The following is a 20,885-nucleotide window of genomic DNA, read 5'->3' as shown; positions in this document are numbered from 1 at the left end:
TTACACTTTGAAACCTAGAACCTAGCCAGTTTTTAATCCACTTAGTGTGTGCTAAGCTCATTTTATAGCACCCTAGTTTTCCCTCTCCCAACACTCTTGCACTATTTGCCCTAGAGAATGCTTGATGTGGAGTTCCTGGATGTTCACTTTCCTACAGTCTACAGCGCTGAACCATCCCTCTTACAGAAACCTGTGACAGAGCAGCTCCAGTAACAGGGTCAGTATTATTCCTTGCAGTAATTTCTACATCATTCTTCTTGGGGAACGTCTTGGCTGGGAAAGGCTACACTTGGGGCTGCCTTAAGCTTTTTCCAGCTCCGGCTCTTTAATCCAATCCAAGGAGAAGTTCGGACAAGAGAGGCCAAGTGCTGCTGGCTCTTTCAACACCTCTCCAAAGCTAGAGACAGAGGCTCATCCCTGCTTTGGGAACATCATGAAAGGCTGGATGCCGTGCACTGCCCCTTTGTGTGTGAGCAGGAACCACAGCAGCATCACAGCTGTCACCGCCACACACAGGGCACCAGCAGCTGGCTGTCAACCATCACAGCGTGAGCGGTGCCAATGTCTTTATAGGCATCTCACCTGGCAGTGCAGGATAGGCTTGTCTTCAATCTTTATTTCCTTCTTGGAGTGGAAGACGATTTGGATCTGGGTGGGGCGGTCGACAGCAGCCAAAGTCCCCTTCTGGGGCTGGATGCTGAAGACAGAGTTCAAATTTGGCATGTTGTCTTCATGAGATTCGAGAGTCAAGCTGACGGAAGGAAACAAAACAAATACTCTGTGTGAATTGGCCTGTTCGGCTAAGGATACTACAGCTACTTGCATAGTCGGGAAGCCCGGCTGACAGCCTCTGCAGGAGACACTTTGGAATGTGAATTTCCTAATTCACACAGCTCTGGAAATTCAAATAGTGGATGTTAGCTTGATTTACTTCCAAGGCCCGATTTTCAAAGGGCCTGAGTTCGCTCTACGCACCTCTCTGTGCATGTCCTCATTTTTAGGGTGCGCATGCTTTGCAAAAAGGCGATGTTTAAAGAGACGCCAGACACCTTGGGATGGGCTATTCCAGACACTCCCAGGCCCCCTGGTGGAGGCCTTATTGCCCTACTGCCCTCTGTCCCAAAAAAGGGCAGTAGAGAGCGTTCTCTAAGCTGCCTAGAGTGGCTGTGTGGGGCACAGCCAATCAGGGCTTGGCAGTCTAGCATAACAAGAGGTGCTGGGGCAAAGGCAGTTCAGTCCCTTGCTGGAGCTGGAGGAACGTGTATGGGGAGTAGCTGGCTGATGGAGCTGCAGGACATTGGGCAGGGTGAAGACAATGCCGGGCTGTGGGGAAGTGGCCTAGGAAATTAGAGATGCAGGAGACAGAGTTAAAGGGACACAGCAGATGGCTGTAATCTACACAGTCATTGGCCTGGAGTAGCGAGAGGCAGTGTCTCTCTCATCCCCCCACTAACTGTTGGGGGAAAGTGGCTGGGGCATAGCGGTACCCCAGAAGGGAACTGAACTATACTGGCCCAGCTGAAGAGCCCAAGGACTCCTGGAGAACTCCTCTATCCCAGAACAGGGACAAATTGAGAGAGAGTGTGCAGGTATGTGCACGTGGCCCCTGAAACCTATAAATAAATCACAGCCATGCCCACTGGGCAATGATTTACATTGTGTTGTGTTTCTTCTTCCATTGTCTGCCCTGGAAAGAGCAGTTGTTGGTGCGCAGAAGGAAGCTGTGTTGAACATTTGAAAGTGGTGAGCTCTGAGCTTTGCTACTTTCCCTGACTGTGATCTAGCCATTCTAGGAAGAGGTTCTACCCAGGAGAGTAAAGGAATGAAAGATTTGATTGATGGAGATATCAAATGCTTATACACCACAGACCTGAAATAGTTAGTAGCTTACCTGTATAAAATCTCATATTTTCCTTTGTTCTTCAGAGACAGTATTTGCCTAGCTTCATCCAGTACTCTGATGATCCCAAAATCCAAACCACCATCTGTACCTGCAGAGGCCACAAGTGGGAGGAGAAATAGTGATGGATACAGGCAGTCCCCGGGTTAAGTACAAGATAGGGACTGTAGGTTTGTTCTTAAGTTGAATTTGTATGTAAGTCGGAACTGGTACATATTGTAGGGGAAACTCTAGCCAAACATTTCTCCAGAGCTCAGTTTTATTCTCCCACACTTCACTTCCCTCAGTCCTTTATTCTCAAGCTGAGGTGTCTGCTGAGAAAAGCCACTCCGCGTCTCCCTGGTCTGCTGGGGGGGAGCAGCTAGTGCGGGGTTGCCTCATCCCGTTTGTAAGTAGGGATCTGATGTAAGTCGGATCCATGTAACCTGGGGACTGCCTGTACTCAGATGTTGAATGAAACACATAACCAAACAATTAATAGCCAGAAAGTCAAAGTCCTCCAAACAAAATCTTTGGTCTCAAAAATTGCTCCAGGATGCTCCAATGCCCTTTGTTATACGGTAAGGATGTTAAGTATCATTTAATTGACTAATCAAACAGTCGATAAGGCACTATTACATCCCTAGTTAGTACTGCCCCCCGACATGCCCTTGGTTTGATCACAATGTCTTTATTGCATACCATCATCCTGACCTCATCTTTTAGGAGAGCCTTGGGGAGTGTTTTTGTACCACACTTGATATCCAAATGTTTGCTATGACCTGCTGTGTTTGTGTGCGCTCTGTAACTAGAAGTTCTTAGTCAGACTCTGTAAATAGCTTCTGCCTCATATCCAGCTTAGGTCTCAGGCTCTCTTCTTACTACATTACAGTGACCTTAATTCACCCTTTAGTGTGTATATACACATACAGTCTTTATGACTTGGTCAGAGTCTACTGGACGCTTGCCTCGTTCCGTTCTAACTGGGATCCTATGCCGAATGACGGCAACCTTAATTTTTCTCAATGATCCAGCGAGACCAGCCTGCCTGTGAGGGACAAGGACTGACCTTTGGGGAAGCTGATGTCCAAAGCAACGTCGTAGGACTCGGCCATGACTTGGATGTTTTCATACTGAACAATCCCCAGGATGTTTTCCATGTCTGATACCTGAAGCAACAAGAAACAGCCTCACTCGGAGCATCCTCTGATCTCTGCTGACTGACATCACGGGAGTTTTTCGCACTGCCAGCTGCTCCCACCACCTGCTTCCTACTTTGGCATCAGATTCCAGTCCCAGCAGCAATCCAGTCGCAAGGCGTTTCCTACCCTGATAGCCTCCTGGGCTGGCCCAAAGGATTCTGCAGATGTGTGAACTATCAGCCCCTTCCAGGCTGAGAAACTCCCTACTAATGGTTACCAGCACAGCTGGCAAGAAGAGATGTTCTGAACAAGCCCCAGCCACGCTTGCATGGCTGTCCTTCTGAACAGCAGCCCTGCTGCAATGCAGGGGGCAGGGCACAGACTCCTGGGCTGTCCCTTTTCCTGCAATTCATTGCTAGTTACATTTCAAAACCCAGCTGGTTTCCCGCTGGGCCCTGCAGTGGGACTGTCTGGCAGGGAAGAGGCAGAGGCTGTGCGGGAATCCTACAGTCACTCCAGATGTGCCAAATGGGACTAGCCAATGCCAAAGGGAGCATGCCGTGTCAGCAACTCAATCAGCCCACTCCCTTGACCTGCATCTGCCCTGGGCATTGGATTTGTTCTTGGACGGCTCTCTCACCCAACCAACCGGTGGGAACTGGGGCTGCCCCAAACCGAGTGTCTTGAGAGACAGCTCACAGTCCAGACTCTGGCCCAGCAGGGTGGTCAGACTGGGGAGTTGTGAGACTCAGGTTCTCCGAGATACACTGGAATATTTTTGATTCTAACAAGGAAGAGCGACAGAAACATCTGCCTGTTCAGCTGCCTGCCAGAGCTACTCCCCTCGTCAGCCCATAACACTTGGCTTACCAAGCAGGAGCTCAGCTACAAGAAAGCAGCCTCACTGGTTACTCCAGGATCCAACTCTTCAACAAGTTGGTCCCCTTGGGGAAGGACACCAGGCCAGAGCTAGCGGGAGAGGAGCTAGCAGATGTGAAGTCACCTGCCATCGCTGGGAACTGCCAAGTACAAACCTTAGCACCAGCTCTCCGAAGAGTCAGAAGGCAGGCCTACGAATTTGCAGGTGCTGGGGAGGGAAGGGTCTGCCTCACCTCCAATCGGATGATCTTCTTTATGTTGAGAGGTTTCGTAGCCTTGAAATGCAGCTGCAGGCAGTACTCTGAGCGGGGACCAATGATGCCCTGGTCTTGCAAGACAGAGAAATCATCTCCCAGGTTCTCCAGGCCACTGAGCCGCCAGGCTACCGGCATCGGGGAGGCGTTTCTCAGGGAAAGCATCTTGGTGTCCTTTCTACAAGGAGAGGGAGACATTTAGTTGTTGCTAACAAAACAGCCATTTTAGCTTTGCATTTGAATGGGGCCAGGCTGGTCCAGTCTCATGTGCCCTATTACAGGGCCCGCAGGGTTAACCATATTCAGTTCTTTTTGACTGTGCATGTGCCAGAACCTTCGGTTCAGTTTTGGGGAGAATGGCAGGGTTTAGCTACAATGAGCATAAGCAAATAAGAACTTATGGTGCAGATGAACATCTGACTGGCTGGCTCCTTTCCTCCACATGGCAGTGGGAGCACTTGGGTCATCCCGATGAACCAGGCTGACTGTGGGCCACATCCAGAGTCCTAGTCAGGAACAAGTGCCCCAGAAAGTTCTCTGGACTGCAGCTACTACTTCACGGCAGGGCAGTGACGGAGCGGTGTGTTGGGCGCGAGAGCGGGATGGCATCATTTGGGGTCTACGCTGTAGATATTCTACCGCTACGTAATCCCGCCTCAGCAGGAACGGCCCCTCCTGCGCTTCTAGGAATTCTCTGGTTTACTTTGACATTGAATCGCTTACACCCGTGGAATTTAGAGTTAGAAGTGCAACACAAGGACTCGTTTAAACATAGGAAGGTGGATGGAGGGAACTGCTGAGGAGACGCAGGATAAGCTGCTCCAGCCCAGTAGGAAAACGGCCTGCTGCAGGGTGACCTGCAATAGCCACAAAGGAGAAGGCTGATCAGAGCTTGCCTTCTGGTCTGTTGGTGGACAGGCTGTGAGAAGGCGGAGGAGCTGAGCACGGAGCTGCAGAAGCTCAGATCAGTGGAGAAGGATCCTGGCTTCTGTTCCCCATGACATGGGCCTTCCTGAAGGAAGGGGGCTTGTAACAGGGACGCTCCAGTGCCCCACTACGGAGCCATGTTGTCCCCAGCCCTCTGGGGAGAGGCGGCTCTCCAGCCATGTCCCCAGCTCTGCTGCGCCTGTGTCCAGGCTGTGCCAGCAGAACGCCAGAGGCTCTGCCCCCTCTGCATGGGACGCGGCGTCAGCTGGCTGCGCCGGGGAGGAGAGGAGCGGCGCCGACGCAGGGAAGCCAGGGGACGGACCGGCTGCGTCCGCCCGTCCGGAACACACCCACTCTGCAGGGGCCGAGGATTGGGTGCACGGCAGAGCTGACGGGATGGCTCAAAAGGCCAGCGATGGCTGAAGGAGAAGGGAGAGAGGAGGCGGCTCCCAACAACGCGGGACCGCCTGACCCTGGGGAGAGCAGACAGCTGACCGAGGGAGGCAGGAAGTGACCCAGGGCCTGGCCACGGAGGCCCGTGGGTTGGTGCGTTGCGGGGATCTCCCCCCACCAACCAAATCATAGGAGAGCGTTTCCTAGGGCCCTGGGTTGGGGCTCGGAGTGGGGGAAGGCGAGCCCCCCTATGCCCTCCTTGGCCAAGGCGCCGGTGAAAGACTTGTAGTGTACAGGACTATACGTAAACTCGGCTACATGCCTAGAAGGGCGGTGGGCGCTGTCCGGACGGGAGGGGGAAGATAGCGACGTGGGCGGTGCAGGAGGCCGCGCCGGGTCCCAGGGCTAAAGGATGGGACCCCGGCAAGAGCACAGCAGCCTCACGAGAGAATCGGGGGGACAAACCTCGGCAGTAATACCTGGCAACCCTTGGGAGTGTGGCACGGAGCATACTGGCTCCTCCAAAGCACAGATGTATGGAAAGCCCCAACATCACTGACCGCCACAGTCCAGTCCAAAGAAGGGGTAAAAATGTGGGACCTAATCATGGGCATGCAGGGGAACATATGGGTCCTGTGCCACTCCCCCCATTTTCTGTGAGCATCAAGCTGCCCTGCACGGCTTGTACTGCTCAGCCTGGGGTAGGGGGCTCAAGCAGAGCAAGCCAGCAGCCTGGCTATGGTGGGGAGCAGGAAGAAGCAGACCCTCCAGCCCAGCCCCACCCGACCCCACCTCCTTGCTCTGCTCCCATAGGCACCCACTGTTGTACAGGAAACAGAAAGACAGTAGGACGCAGGCAGCGTCAAGGGAGCAGGCTGGAGTAAGAGCCAGTGGGGCAGGGAGGGAATCGGACAGGAGAAAGAGAAAGGGGTGGAGGGAGTGGGGAGAAGGGATGGGATGGTTGATGGCAGGGAAGGAAAGGAGGTGTGAATATGGGAACATGGGTGGGAATGGGAGCTGGTGCCAGAGTGGCCACAGTCCCTGTTCTCTGGTCATCACAGCAGGCAGCAGCAGCTGGGTTCAGCCATTAAAGCCATCCTGTCTCATCCTTCTCCCTCCTCCCTGGAACCTGCAGTCCAGGTACCATTCCACACGAGAGGAGAGAACCAGTCAGCCAAGAAAACAGGCTTCAGTGTCCATGTGTGTGCGTGTGCGCTCACACTCTGTCCCCCCAGTATACCAGTCAAACTATGCTTCTGCATTTAAATGGCTCATGCAATGGTTCCTGTGGCCAGGCAGTGCTGTTTTCACAGCATGCTCCAACTTGAACAGGGCCAGTGCTGGGAATTAAGCCTCACTGGTACCAAATACCCTGAGTGAAGGAGGAGAGGAACTGGAGAAAAAAGTGCAAGCCCTTGAGTCAGCTCAAAACCCCCGGACAACGTCTGGCCCAGCTCCAGACGATGTTCTGACAATTTTCCAGAATCCCAACCTGTGCAGCAGCAGCTTCTCGAAATGCAGCTGCTTGCGGTCAAGCTCCAGTTCGGGACGCACCCCTTGGCAGCAGATTCTGAAGACCACTGGCTCTGGGTTCTCTTTAATGCAGCAGACAATGCTGTCGTCAAATATGCCAGGTGCGGTGGGATAGGCCCAGATGCTCAGCTCCTGGCAGGACACCCCGGAGAGGAGAGAGAGAATAAGGCACTCATTCAGAGGGGCAAAGGGGTCCCATATCTCATGAGACTGCTCTGACTGCTTGTCTCCTACCTGCTTCTCATTGGGTTTCAGCAGCATGGTGGGAGGTTCCAAGAGGTATGTATTTGCCTTGATGTCATGCTGGAAGCAGAAAAACACCTCTGCTTCCAAAGGGGAGCTATTGAGGATCGTTATCTTCTCGGAGTTGTTGGGGTATCGGAGGGCCTTGTACCTGCAAATGAAATGCACTGTAGAAGAAACAGTGGGCCAGGGAAAATGCTGCATATTTGTCCTTTCTTATGCCACATATGCAGCACCTCTTTCATGCATCTGTACATGCCCCAGCTCCTGTGAACACAAGGCAGTTCTGAAAATAGCCCCATCATAATCATCTCATTGGTCTAGGGAACAGCGTAGAAACGAGGGTTACCCCCCGGGAACAGGGTGCCAGGGAACAGCATAGAAACAAGGGTTACTCTCCGGTAACAGGGTGCCAGGGAACAGCGTAGAAACAAGGGTTACTCTCCGGTAACAGGGTGCCAGGGAGCAGCGTAGAAACGAGGGTTACTCCCCGGGAACAGGGTGCCAGGGAACAGCATAGAAACAAGGGTTACCCCCCGGGAACAGGGTGCCAGGGAACAGCGTAGAAACGAGGGTTACTCCCCGGTAACAGGGTGCCAGGGAACAGCGTAGAAACGAGGGTTACTCCCCGGTAACAGGGTGCCAGGGAGCAGCGTAGAAACAAGGGTTACCCCCCGGGAACAGGGTGCCAGGGAACAGCGTAGAAACGAGGGTTACTCCCCGGTAACAGGGTGCCAGGGAACAGCGTAGAAACGAGGGTTACTCCCCGGGAACAGGGTGCCAGGGAACAGCATAGAAACAAGGGTTACCCCCCGGGAACAGGGTGCCAGGGAACAGCATAGAAACGAGGGTTACTCCCCGGTAACAGGGTGCCAGGGAACAGCATAGAAACAAGGGTTACTCCCCGGTAACAGGGTGCCAAGGAACAGCGTAGAAACAAGGGTTACTCCCCGGTAACAGGGTGCCAGGGAACAGCATAGAAACAAGGGTTACCCCCCGGTAACAGGGTGCCAGGAAGCAGCGTAGAAACGAGGGTTACTCCCCGGTAACAGGGTGCCAGGGAACAGCGTAGAAACGAGGGTTACCCCCCGGGAACAGGGTGCCAGGGAACAGCGTAGAAACGAGGGTTACCCCCCGGTAACAGGGTGCCAGGGAACAGCGTAGAAACGAGGGTTACTCCCCGGTAACAGGGTGCCAGGGAACAGCGTAGAAACGAGGGTTACTCCCCGGTAACAGGGTGCCAGGGAACAGCGTAGAAACGAGGGTTACCCCCCGGTAACAGGGTGCCAGGGAACAGCGTAGAAACGAGGGTTACCCCCCGGTAACAGGGTGCCAGGGAACAGCGTAGAAACGAGGGTTACCCCCCGGGAACAGGGTGCCAGGGAGCAGCGTAGAAACGAGGGTTACCCCCCGGGAACAGGGTGCCAGGGAACAGCGTAGAAACGAGGGTTACTCCCCGGTAACAGGGTGCCAGGGAACAGCGTAGAAACGAGGGTTACTCCCCGGTAACAGGGTGCCAGGGAACAGCGTAGAAACGAGGGTTACTCCCCGGTAACAGGGTGCCAGGGAACAGCGTAGAAACGAGGGTTACTCCCCGGTAACAGGGTGCCAGGGAACAGCGTAGAAACGAGGGTTACTCCCCGGTAACAGGGTGCCAGGGAACAGCGTAGAAACGAGGGTTACTCCCCGGTAACAGGGTGCCAGGGAACAGCGTAGAAACGAGGGTTACTCCCCGGTAACAGGGTGCCAGGGAACAGCGTAGAAACGAGGGTTACCCCCCGGTAACAGGGTGCCAGGGAACAGCGTAGAAACGAGGGTTACCCCCCGGGAACAGGGTGCCAGGGAACAGCGTAGAAACGAGGGTTACTCCCCGGTAACAGGGTGCCAGGGAACAGCGTAGAAACGAGGGTTACCCCCCGGTAACAGGGTGCCAGGGAACAGCGTAGAAACGAGGGTTACTCCCCGGTAACAGGGTGCCAGGGAACAGCGTAGAAACGAGGGTTACTCCCCGGTAACAGGGTGCCAGGGAACAGCGTAGAAACGAGGGTTACTCCCCGGTAACAGGGTGCCAGGGAACAGCGTAGAAATGAGGGTTACTCCCCGGTAACAGGGTGCCAGGGAACAGCGTAGAAATGAGGGTTACTCCCCGGTAACAGGGTGCCAGGGAACAGCGTAGAAATGAGGGTTACTCCCCGGTAACAGGGTGCCAGGGAACAGCGTAGAAATGAGGGTTACCCCCCGGTAACAGGGTGCCAGGGAACAGCGTAGAAATGAGGGTTAATTTTCACAGGGTGCTGCCAGTGACCTCTGCAGCTTCACGCCAGTGGATCAGTTGCCTCTGCAGAGGCCCCTGGAAGGAGAAATGCTGTTTTGCTGAAAAGCAAAACTCAGTCTGGCTTGTGACTTGTTATGTTGCTTTGTTTGGTTCCTTTATGAGGAATAAATAAAGCCTGATAGGCTTTTAAAGAGCTTAAAACTACAGGCAGTCCCCGGGTTACGTACAAGATAGGGACTGTAGGTTTGTTCTTAAGTTGAATTTGTATGCAAGTTGGAACTGGTACATATTGTAGGGGAAACTCTAGCCAAACATTTCTCCAGAGCTCAGTTTTATTCTCCCACACCTCACTTCCCCCAGTCCTTTATTCTCAAGCTGAGGTGTCTGCTGAGAAAAGCCGTTCCACGTCTCCCTGGTCTGCTGGGGGGGGCGCTAGCTTCGCGTCTCCCTGGTCTGCTGGGGGGAAGCAGCTAGTGTGGGGTTGCCTCACCCCGTTTGTAAGTAGGGATCTGATGTAAGTCGGACCCATGTAACCCGGGGACTGCCTGTAGTTCACTTTTTATGACTGCTGTTCACCTGAGAAATACCAGGACATATCCTTGGGTTCCCTGCTTTGCTGGATGTTTCAGGTGTGTGCCCACTTTAAGGGGCAGGGGAGGAAATGCTGAACCCTGGAGAAAGGAATCCTTTTCTCCAAAGCGTGAAATAGGGTTTAGTGTTAAATTGTTAAAGAAACAAAAGCAAAGCACAGGCTGCTAAAACAACCTGCCTAAATATTCCCTTTTGCTCTCACTTGGATACAAAAGGTTAAACTGTTAACTGGTTACCGGGTAAGCATTAGCCTTTCCGGGATGCTTAGTAGGTAAACTGGTTAACCAGAGGGCTGGCCAGTGGGAGCAGACCCCCAAACCATGGTGGCCCGGCCGGCAGCCTTCCCCCACACTAGACTGGAAGGGGTTAATTCAGCTCTAAGGGCAAGGGAGGTCATGCCCCTTGTAGCCTACTGGGCATGCTCCAGCTGCTCGGGTATAAAAGAGGGCTAACACAGGACAGTTGGGGTGGACAGCTGGAGGGGAAGCAGCTTGGTTAGGGGCTCTTGACCAGCTACCGCCACAGACCCTGCAGCAGCCACAGCGATAGCCCCGGCTCGGGAGGACTGCCCCAACTCGTCGAGCCAGGCCCCAGGACCAGAGCAAACCCAGGGATGTAGGAAGGAGCCCAGGGCAGGGGATTGACCCCCAGGAGCTCAGCACTTTGGGGCCGTCTCCGCCGAGCAGGCAGCAATAGCACACGCTGCCAACAGGCCCTGGGCTGGGACGCAGGGGAGAGAGGGCCTGGGTCCTCCTACGGCCCCTACCCTATAGCAACCCAGCTCCCAGGCTCCTCGGGAGGCCCACCCGGGAACCGGGCCTGCAAAGGCATCCGTACCCTGAGGGAGGGGAGCTGTGTTTGTGACTTGGTCTGAGAGGCCATATTGACCCTAATAGGGGGTGAACCAGATTTGGAACTAAGCCCAGGAGGCTGAGCTAGCCCTGACATTAGGGGCTGCACTTTGCGAGGAACGACAAGGGGTGTCCCAGGCACTAGGACACCCCGTGACAATGCCATAAACCCAGCAGGCTGGGGGGAGCCTAAATAGACCCCGCTTCCGTGTGGTGGGGCTAGAGCCAGAGCAGCTTCCCTCAACCCCGTCCCCACAGCCAGTAGTGAACTGGCTAAACAAACTGTCTAACCAGTTAACTAGTTTGGGTGGTTTTTACATCCCTAGCTCTCACTTGCTTCGATTTCCATCTCGATACAACAAAGCACCGCTAACTCTCCAGTTATCCACGGAGTAGCCATGCAGAACAGAACCGACTTTAATGTTAACAATGCAGTATTCACCCCCCCCCCCCGCCTCATGACAGTAACTAAAACCAGCAGTTGTGCTTCAGTGTCTGCGGGTGGGCGGGCAGGTACAGTGATGGCCAAAGCAGCCCCACGTGCATGTGCTCGACTGGCGTAACAATGGCAGAAGTGAAGGTAAAACGTGGGAGCACAGCCATAACCTAGGAAACAAACTAACAGAAAGGGCAGGCGGCCAATCTTTATTCCTCTGCAGCTCATCTTCCAGCCAAGCCGAACCAAACAACCCACCTGCACTGGGGCCAACGCTGACGAATCGAGTTGTTCGTGACCAAGGGTGTACATTATAACACAGCCCTGCGTGCGAGCGGCTCACCCCGACTCCCTTCCCAAAGCCCTCTGTCCCCATTACACTGAGGTGGAACCTGAGGCCGAGAAAGGGGATGTGTTTCGCCCATGGTCACTCATAGATTGCACAGCCCTTGGGGACCAGGGCAGTGTTTCTGCTAGTCAACCTGCATTGCCTAGTGCACTTTGGGCCATTCAGAATAAAAGGGTGTCGTTCGTAACCCACAGCAGCATTAGGAGACCAGACTCCTGCTCCTCTTGCCGGTACCTGTCTCTCGACTTCCCACAGAGCAGCGGGCCGAAGTGGAACACCCCTGAGCTCATCACGTACTGCTTGGCGATGATGTCGTCAGGCCTCGCACTCTTCCTGCGGTGGGGGAACACCACCCTGGAGCAGAGAAGCAGATGGGTGAGAGGCGCTGCAGAAGCTGGCATGCCTGTGGCTAGAGGGGTCTGGTAAAATTTCAGTGTAACAATCTTTCGTCTGAATTTGCTGATGCCATGCTGTGTTCCTGCCAGCTTGCCCACCCAACTCCTCGGCAGCCCCAGTCCACATGGCCTGTCCCAGAGGTGAGGCTTCATTCATTGTCCCCAAGAATTTGGAGAAGTTTTGTTTTCAGTTCAAATCAGAACAAAATCAAACTCCAAGAACGATCCAAAGTCTTCCACAAAACAAGCTTCCCAGGTCAGCCCATAGTTCCTGCAAGCCTTCAGTAACCCCAGGAAGAGCAGAATCAAGCCCAGCATCCTGCACTCAAGCACGGAGGGTGAGATTCAACATCAGTCCTCCCGCCCTGCCCCACAAGCATAAGGCCCACCAGTTCTCTCCAGCATCTCTTGCAACCGCCTGCCAACAGGGGCTAACAGGGAGTTTGGAGAGGGAGTTCTCCTGGTGAAGGAGGAAGCTAATACAGGACCCTTGAGGGAAGTGGCTGTCTGGAGTGTGTGTTTGGGGTTTTCTTGCTGTGTGCTGAGCTGGTGTTTAGCTGTTTGGGTTTTTTTTCCTCCTTTCCCTTCCCCCTCCCTCTCCCCATGGAGTGTGTGCTGTGGCTGGCAGGTGGAAGCTGTGAGCTTCTAATCCCCCATTCCTGTAGAGGTAAGTAACTACTATCAGGCTCTCTCCACAGGCACTGCGGTGGAGAATGCTTTGGCAGGGACCTCTCAAGGAAGAAATCCGAAGGGAACACCATCTACCGGAAGGCATGGGATGCGTAGTCCTAGGGATGGGGGTTCCACAACCATCACCCCCAAGAGAAGATGATGGGTGGTGGTGGTCGGGGATTCCCTCCTAAGAGGGACTGAGCCATCCATCTGCCGTCCAGACCTGCAATCTCAAGAAGTGTGCGGCTTACCAGGAGCTCGCATTCGGGATGTGACTGAGAGTCTTCCAAAAGCGATTAAACTTCCTGCTTAACCATGTGGGAACTAACGATACAGCCAAGAATGACCTTGAGCGGGTCAGAGCAGATTATGTAGCGTTAGGAAGAAAGATCAAGGAATTTGAAGCACAAGTGGTGTTCTCGTCCATCCTTCTGGCTGAAGGACAAGGTCCAGGTAGGGATGGTCAAATTGAGGAAGTAAATGCGTGGTTGTGCAGGTGGTGTCGGAGAGAGGGCTTTGGTTTCTCTGACCACGGGACTCTGTTCCGGGCACAGGGATTGTTAGGAAGAGATGGGATCCAGCTAACGAAGAGAGGAAAGAGCATCTTCACGGGCAGGCTTGCAAACCTAGTGAGGAGGGCTTTAAACTAGATTCGTTAGGGGATGGTGACCTAAGCCCTGAGGTAAGTGGGGGAAGTTGGATACCGGGAAGCAACAACAAAGGAGGACCTCCGATTTGGATGGAGAAGGTAGGATGATCAGCTGGTTATCTAATGTGTTTGTACACAAATGCGAGACGCCTGGGGAACAAATAGGAAGAATTAAAAGCCCTTGCCCAGTGAAAGAACTATGATTGACTGGAATAATGGAGACTTGGTGGGATGACTCGCATGACTGGAGCACAGTCATGGAAGGGTATAAACTGTTCAGGAAGAACAGGTGAGGAAGAAAAGGAGGAGTTGCATTGTACGTAAGACAGCACTATGATTGCTTGGAGCTCCAGTATTTAGAGGGAGAAAAGACTGTTGAGAGTCTAAGGGTTAAATTTAGAGGTGGAAGCAACAGGAGTGACGTTGTGGTTGGTGTCTGCTATAGACCACCGGATCAGGTGGATGAGGTGGACAAGGCTTTCTTCGGACAACTGAGAGAAGCTTCCAGATCTCAGGCCCTGGTTCTCCCTGACATCTGTTGGGAGACCAATACACAGACAATCCAGGACGTTTTTGGAGGATGTTGGGGATAACTTCTTGGTACAAGTGCTGAAGGAACCAACCAGGGCCATGTACAGCTTGACCTGCTGCTCACAAACAGGGAGGCACTAGTAGGGGAAGAAGAGGCAGGTGACAACCTGGGCAGCAGTGATCACGAGATTGTAGATTTTAGGATCCTGACCAAAGGAATAAAGGAGAGTAGCAAAACACACACCCTGGACTTCAGAAAAGCAGACTTTGACTCCCTCAGAGACCTGATGGGTGGGGTTCCCTGGGATGCTAACATGAAGGGGAAAGGAGTCCAGGAGAGCTGGCAGTATTTTAAAGAAGCCTTATTAAAGGCACAGGAAGAAACCATCTCGATGCGCAGCAAGAAAAGCAAATATGGTAGGCAACCAGACTGGTTACCGGGGACATCCATGGTGAGCTTAAATACAAAAAGGAAGCTTACAAGAAGTGGAAACTTGGACGAATTACTAGGGAGGAGTATAAATATATTGCTCGAGAATGCAGGGGAGTTATCAGGAAGGCAAAAGCGCAATTGGAATTGCAGCTAGCAAGGGATAACAAGAAAGGTTTCTACAGGTATGTTAGCAATAAGAGGGTCATAAGAGAAGTTGCGGGGCCCTTACTGGATGAGGGAGGTAACCTAGTGACAGATGATGTGGGAAAAGCTGAAGCACTCAATGTTTTCTTTGCCTCTGTCTTCACGGACAAGGTCAGCTCCCAGAAAAATGCACTAGGCAACACAGTATGGGAAGGAGGTGGACAGCCTTTGGTGGGGAAGAACAAGTTAGGAACTATTTAGAAAAGCTAAACATACACAAATCCATGGTTCCGGACTTAGTGCATCCGAGGGTACTGAAGGAGTTGGCAAATGTCATTGCAGAGCCTTTGGCTATTATCTTTGAAAACTCGTGGAGATCGAGAGAGATCCCAGATGATTGGAAAAAGGCAAATGTAGTGCCAATCTTCAAAAAAGGGAAGAAGGACGATCCAGGGAACTACAGACCAGTCAGCCTTACCTCAGTCCCCGGAAAAATCATGGAAGGGACCCTCAAGGAATCCATTTTGAAGCACTTGGAAGAGGGGAAAGTGATTAGGAATAGTCAGCATGGATTCACAAAGGGCAAGTCGTGCCTGACCAATCTGATTAGCTTCTATGATGAAGTAACTGGCTCTGTGAATATGGGAAAGTCGGTGAATGTGATATATCTTGATTTTAGCAAGGCTTTTGATACGGTCTCCCACAATAAGGGAATATGGATAAATGGACGGTAAGATGGATAGAAAGCTGGCTAGACTGTCGGGCCCAGCGGGTAGTGATCAATGGCTCGATGTCAGGATGGCGGTTGGTTTCTAGCGCAGTGCCCCAAGGTTCGGTTCTAGGACCGGTTTTGTTCAATATCTTTATTAATGATCTGGATGAGGGGCTGGATTGCACCCTCAGCAAGTTTGCAGATGACACTAAGCTAGGGGGAGAGGTAGATACGCTGGAGGACAGGGAGAGGGTCCAGAGTGACCTGGACAGATTAGAGGATTAGGCCAAAATAAATTGATGAGGTTCAACGAAGACAAGTGTAGAGTCCTGCACTTGGGATGGAAGAATCCCAAGCATTGTTACAGGCTGGGGACTGACTGGCTAAGTAGTAGTTCTGCAGAAAAGGACCTGGGGGTTGCAGTGGGTGAGAAGCTGGATATGAGTCAACAGGGGGCCCTTGTAGCCAAGAAGGCTAATGGCATATTAGGGTGCATTAGGAGGAGCATTGCCAGCAGATCCAGAGATGTCATTATTCCCCTTTATTCGGCTCTGGTGAGGCCACATCTGGAGTATTGTGTCCAGTTCTGGGCCCCCCATTACAGAAAGGATGTGGGCACATTGGAGAGGGTCCAGCGCAGGGCAACCAAATGATTAGGGGGCTGGAGCACATCACCTATCAGGAGAGACAGGGATTTGGCTTTGTTTAGTCTGCAGAAGAGAAGAGTGAGGGGGGATTTCATAGCAGCCTGCGACTTCCTAAAGGAAGGTTCCAAAGAGGATGGAGAGAGGCTGTTCTCAGTGGTGACTGATGGCAGAACAAGGAGCAACGGTTTCAAGTTGCAGTGGGGGAGGTCTAGGTTGGATATTAGGAAAAACTATTTCACTAGGAGGGTGGGGAAGCACTGAAATGGGTTCCCTAGGGAAGTGGTGGAGTCTCCATCCCTAGAGGTGTTTAAGTCTCAGCTTGACCAAGCCCTGGCTGGGTTGATCTAGTTGCGGCTGGTCCTGCCTGGGGCAGGGGGCTGGACTTGATGACTCCTGAGGGCTCTTCCAGCTCTATGGGTCTATGATCTCGCTGGGAAGAGACATTGCTCTCCTCCCACACAAGTGTTGCTACAAATGGACATGCTGAACATTGTCAAAGGCAGGGAGCAGGCTCTTTCCTGGGCAAATCCACCACTTGTCCCGCACAAGGCCCATTCATTCCTACACAGTAAAACCCCTGTGGCCTATGGACTCAGCTGGAGATTATGATGCATCACAAGTTAAGTGGAAAGAGTGGTGTGAGTTGGACTCCCTTGAATCCCCTCAAACAGGAGACTAGTTACAATACGGGTGCTCCCGGAACCTAGGAGAACATGGTTAAAAGAGGAGCACAGGAAGCCACTAGAGAAGAAGGCTGGGTAGGATGATGGTTTTACTAACCGAGGGTCTCAGACCTGGCTTCAACATGAGGCTCTGCCCCAAACTTTCTGAATGACCTTGGGCAGGTCCCTTTGCCTATTGACCTGTAAAATGGGGAAGTAGCACTGTCCTGGTTCACAAGAATGTTGTGGGGGCAGACACACAACAAGAAGGTGAGGTGCTCAGATCCTGGGGGAGGTCACAGAAGCAGCGACTTGTGTTCTACTGACCACATCTATAGCCCAGACAGCTCAAGGCGTCAGCACTGTAGCATGGATGTGCTTGGGTCTCACCTCCCCTCACCCATGCAATACCCAGCTCCCCCGACTCGGTTCCCCTCAGGCTCCCTGACATGCCAGGGAGACCAATTCTGAGGAGCTGGAGTGTCCCATGTAACTTGCCAACTCTCTGCTCTGATTCGTTACTTTACTCCTGGCTTCTGGCCCTGGCTGTGAGAGTCACAGCGACCCTGCAAGCTCTCCACTGCCGTCAGGCATGGCATGCATGAGCTGACCAGGGCAAGGTCTGGTGCAGGGTGCTGTGGCAGCATGGCCTGAGTGCTCACAGGGCCCAGCAGAGCTGCCACTTCTCTCCCACTCCAGAGCCAGCCTGAAAGGTGGTGTCAGATTCAGAAGCTCAGGCTCCCTCTAGCCCTCTTGAGAGCTGCTCTACCAAGCAGCCCAGTAGCTCTGCCGGGCATGCAGGCACTGACCTGGGGTCCTGGCTGATGGCAGGGTAAGTGCAAGTGCCTCTGCAGTAAAGCTGGTACTGTCGGCGTGTGCCCAAGATCTCGAAGTTCAGGGTCTGATCAAACTGCCCTGCCACAATGGAGGAGAAGTGTATCTTCAAGACAACCTCTCCGTTAGCAGGCACTATCCAGCGGAAGCTGCTGAGCCTGGCAGTGAGAGAGGAGACTCTGTGTGCTTCAGACACCAACCGGGCTGGGGTAGAAGCTAAAACCGTAGGACCCCTGCCAGACTGGCTTCTGTATGCAGACCTGGCACGCAGCGAGACTGTGGACACTCAGGTGTCTCGCCTGCTAGAGCAGAACATGCCACCGCATCTGTGACTTCCGTGGTGCTGGTACCTACCACGTGGTCCACATGAACCACCCTTGCAGCCCAGCCAGAGGCGGCTAATGCCTAGCATGGTTGTTTTCCGTCTCAGCGCCACTAGCTGCAGGGAGCCCATGACAAGAGTTTTCTGACAACTGCTTCCCTGTCGCTTTGGAGAGAAACTACAGGGGCTCCCTCTGAATGCTGATCCCTGGGGGGCTGGGACCCAGCTCGGAGAGGCTCTCTCTTCCCATGACCCACCAGAGGCCAGGAAGTCTCAGCAGAAGGTCCTGGGGACCAGAGCAATTTGCTCTCAGAGCCAGTCCAGCAGCCTGTGTTGGCTGATCTCCAGGGTGTGCCACTAGGTCCATCTTCTGGGAGGCACTGGCAGGTTGGCAGAAGGTGCAGAACGGCTGGGTTTATTTCAGAGTAGCCCAGGGAGACATACACATTAACCCCAGGAAGTCTGATAAATGTCCCCGTCTGGCGCTGGCCCTTTGGGGACTTCCCAACACACAGGAGAACAGCAGAGCCATTGGGAGGGATCTGGTCTGACAAGGTCTGTGCTGAGTGTAGACAGTGGGCCTGCTTGCCCAGTCACTCGTTGGCACGGAAGTGGGCAGATTCTAGTCTTTCTGCATCCATCACAGCTAAGGAAAGAGCCACACACTGATCCCGCATGAGAATGAGACCTACTCGGAGCCCCAGGCACCTCCCCTGCCCTCAGTTCGCCTGCTGGGGCCCTTAGGAATTCCCGAGGCAGAAGGAACATTCCCAGCCTCCAGGACCCCTACTCATCCGGCTCCTTGCTAGGTGCATCAGGCTGTGTTGGTGGCTCACCTGAGGATCTTTTCTTGGGATTGCTCCCCAATCAAGCTGCTTTGATCCAGTTCTGATAGTGGTGCTAGAGCTACTGGGCCCTGTAGACCCTTCTTGCGGCCTGTGCTACGCTTATCCTTTGGAGCCTCGCGGGTGGGCTCTGCTTTGTCCTTTTTTAGTCTGCCCTTGGTTGGGGTGAGCTGTTCTTCCTGCAAGCCAGTGCAAGGAAAGATGGTCAGAAAGGGCTCAGGAGACCCCAAAGGAGAGACAACAAAGTGCTCTGCCAAGGCACAATAGCGCCTGGCCAAGAGCAATGGCACTGAGGTGAACGAAAAGTCAAGAATGGAGGCAAGAGATTTATTGGCACCCAGGGCGTGTGCAAGCAGCTCCTGTTAGGGGCACTGTGCGCCTTAGCTCTACCTAAGGCCTTCAGGTGGTGTGCGAGCAGCTCCTGTTACGGGCACTGTGCGCCTTAGCTCTACCTAAGGCCTTCAGGTGGTGTGCAAGCAGCTCCTGTTACGGGCACTGTGCGCCTTAGCTCTACCTAAGGCCTTCAGGTGGTGTGCGAGCAGCTCCTGTTACGGGCACTGTGCGCCTTAGCTCTACCTAAGGCCTTCAGGTGGTGTGCGAGCAGCTCCTGTTACGGGCACTGTGCGCCTTAGCTCTACCTAAGGCCTTCAGGTGGTGTGCGAGCAGCTCCTGTTAGGGGCACTGTGTGCCTTAGCTCTACCTAAGGCCTTCAGGTGGTGTGCGAGCAGCTCCTGTTAGGGGCACTGTGCGCCTTAGCTCTACCTAAGGCCTTCAGGTGGTGTGCGAGCAGCTCCTGTTACGGGCACTGTGCGCCTTAGCTCTACCTAAGGCCTTCAGGTGGTGTGCGAGCAGCTCCTGTTAGGGGCACTGTGCGCCTTAGCTCTACCTAAGGCCTTCAGGTGGTGTGCGAGCAGCTCCTGTTAGGGGCACTGTGCGCCTTAGCTCTACCTAAGGCCTTCAGGTGGTGTGCAAGCAGCTCCTGTTAGGGGCACTGTGCGCCTTAGCTCTACCTAAGGCCTTCAGGTGGTGTGCGAGCAGCTCCTGTTAGGGGCACTGTGCGCCTTAGCTCTACCTAAGGCCTTCAGGTGGTGTGCGAGCAGCTCCTGTTACGGGCACTGTGCGCCTTAGCTCTACCTAAGGCCTTCAGGTGGTGTGCAAGCAGCTCCTGTTAGGGGCACTGTGTGCCTTAGCTCTACCTAAGGCCTTCAGGTGGTGTGCGAGCAGCTCCTGTTAGGGGCACTGTGCGCCTTAGCTCTACCTAAGGCCTTCAGGTGGTGTGCGAGCAGCTCCTGTTAGGGGCACTGTGCGCCTTAGCTCTACCTAAGGCCTTCAGGTGGTGTGCGAGCAGCTCCTGTTACGGGCACTGTGCGCCTTAGCTCTACCTAAGGCCTTCAGGTGGTGTGCAAGCAGCTCCTGTTACGGGCACTGTGCGCCTTAGCTCTACCTAAGGCCTTCAGGTGGTGTGCAAGCAGCTCCTGTTACGGGCACTGTGCGCCTTAGCTCTACCTAAGGCCTTCAGGTGGTGTGCAAGCAGCTCCTGTTAGGGGCACTGTGCGCCTTAGCTCTACCTAAGGCCTTCAGGTGGTGTGCGAGCAGCTCCTGTTAGGGGCACTGTGCGCCTTAGCTCTACCTAAGGCCTTCAGGTGGTGTGCGAGCAGCTCCTGTTAGGGGCACTGTGCGCCTTAGCTCTACCTAAGGCCTTCAGGTGGTGTGCGAGCAGCTCCTGTTAGGGGCACTGTGCGCCTTAGCTCTACCTAAGGCCTTCAGGTGGTGTGCAAGCAGCTCCTGTTAGGGGCACTGTGCGCCTTAGCTCTACCTAAGGCCTTCGGGTGGTGTGCGAGCAGCTCCTGTTAGGGGCACTGTGCGCCTTAGCTCTACCTAAGGCCTTCAGGTGGTGTGCGAGCAGCTCCTGTTAGGGGCACTGTGCGCCTTAGCTCTACCTAAGGCCTTCAGGTGGTGTGCAAGCAGCTCCTGTTAGGGGCACTGTGCGCCTTAGCTCTACCTAAGGCCTTCAGGTGGTGTGCAAGCAGCTCCTGTTAGGGGCACTGTGCGCCTTAGCTCTACCTAAGGCCTTCAGGTGGTGTGCGAGCAGCTCCTGTTAGGGGCACTGTGTGCCTTAGCTCTACCTAAGGCCTTCAGGTGGTGTGCAAGCAGCTCCTGTTAGGGGCACTGTGCGCCTTAGCTCTACCTAAGGCCTTCAGGTGGTGTGCAAGCAGCTCCTGTTAGGGGCACTGTGCGCCTTAGCTCTACCTAAGGCCTTCAGGTGGTGTGCGAGCAGCTCCTGTTA

General features: G+C 53.8%; 1 protein-coding gene across 6 annotated transcripts in view; it reads right to left on the bottom strand.

The window, feature by feature from the left end:
- HYDIN (HYDIN axonemal central pair apparatus protein) overlaps positions 1-20,885 on the bottom strand; it is a 389,432-nt gene that overhangs the window by 64,295 nt on the left and 304,252 nt on the right. For all 6 annotated transcript variants that reach the window (XM_089781371.1, XM_089781372.1, XM_089781370.1 and 3 more), the window contains 9 exons: positions 18,590-18,777; positions 17,407-17,589; positions 11,987-12,106; positions 7,242-7,401; positions 6,967-7,139; positions 4,134-4,332; positions 2,949-3,048; positions 1,892-1,991; positions 583-751 (listed from right to left, as the gene is read on the bottom strand). In XM_089781371.1, coding sequence (XP_089637497.1) covers positions 583-751; positions 1,892-1,991; positions 2,949-3,048; positions 4,134-4,332; positions 6,967-7,139; positions 7,242-7,401; positions 11,987-12,106; positions 17,407-17,589; positions 18,590-18,777 — 1,392 coding nt within the window. The remainder of the gene's footprint in view (positions 1-582; positions 752-1,891; positions 1,992-2,948; positions 3,049-4,133; positions 4,333-6,966; positions 7,140-7,241; positions 7,402-11,986; positions 12,107-17,406; positions 17,590-18,589; positions 18,778-20,885) is intronic.

Source organism: Pelodiscus sinensis, chromosome 12, assembly GCF_052426305.1.
Source record: "Pelodiscus sinensis isolate ZL-2025 chromosome 12, ASM5242630v1, whole genome shotgun sequence".
Lineage (NCBI taxonomy): Eukaryota > Metazoa > Chordata > Testudines > Trionychidae > Pelodiscus > Pelodiscus sinensis.
This window is presented reverse-complemented; position numbering and strand designations above follow the sequence as displayed.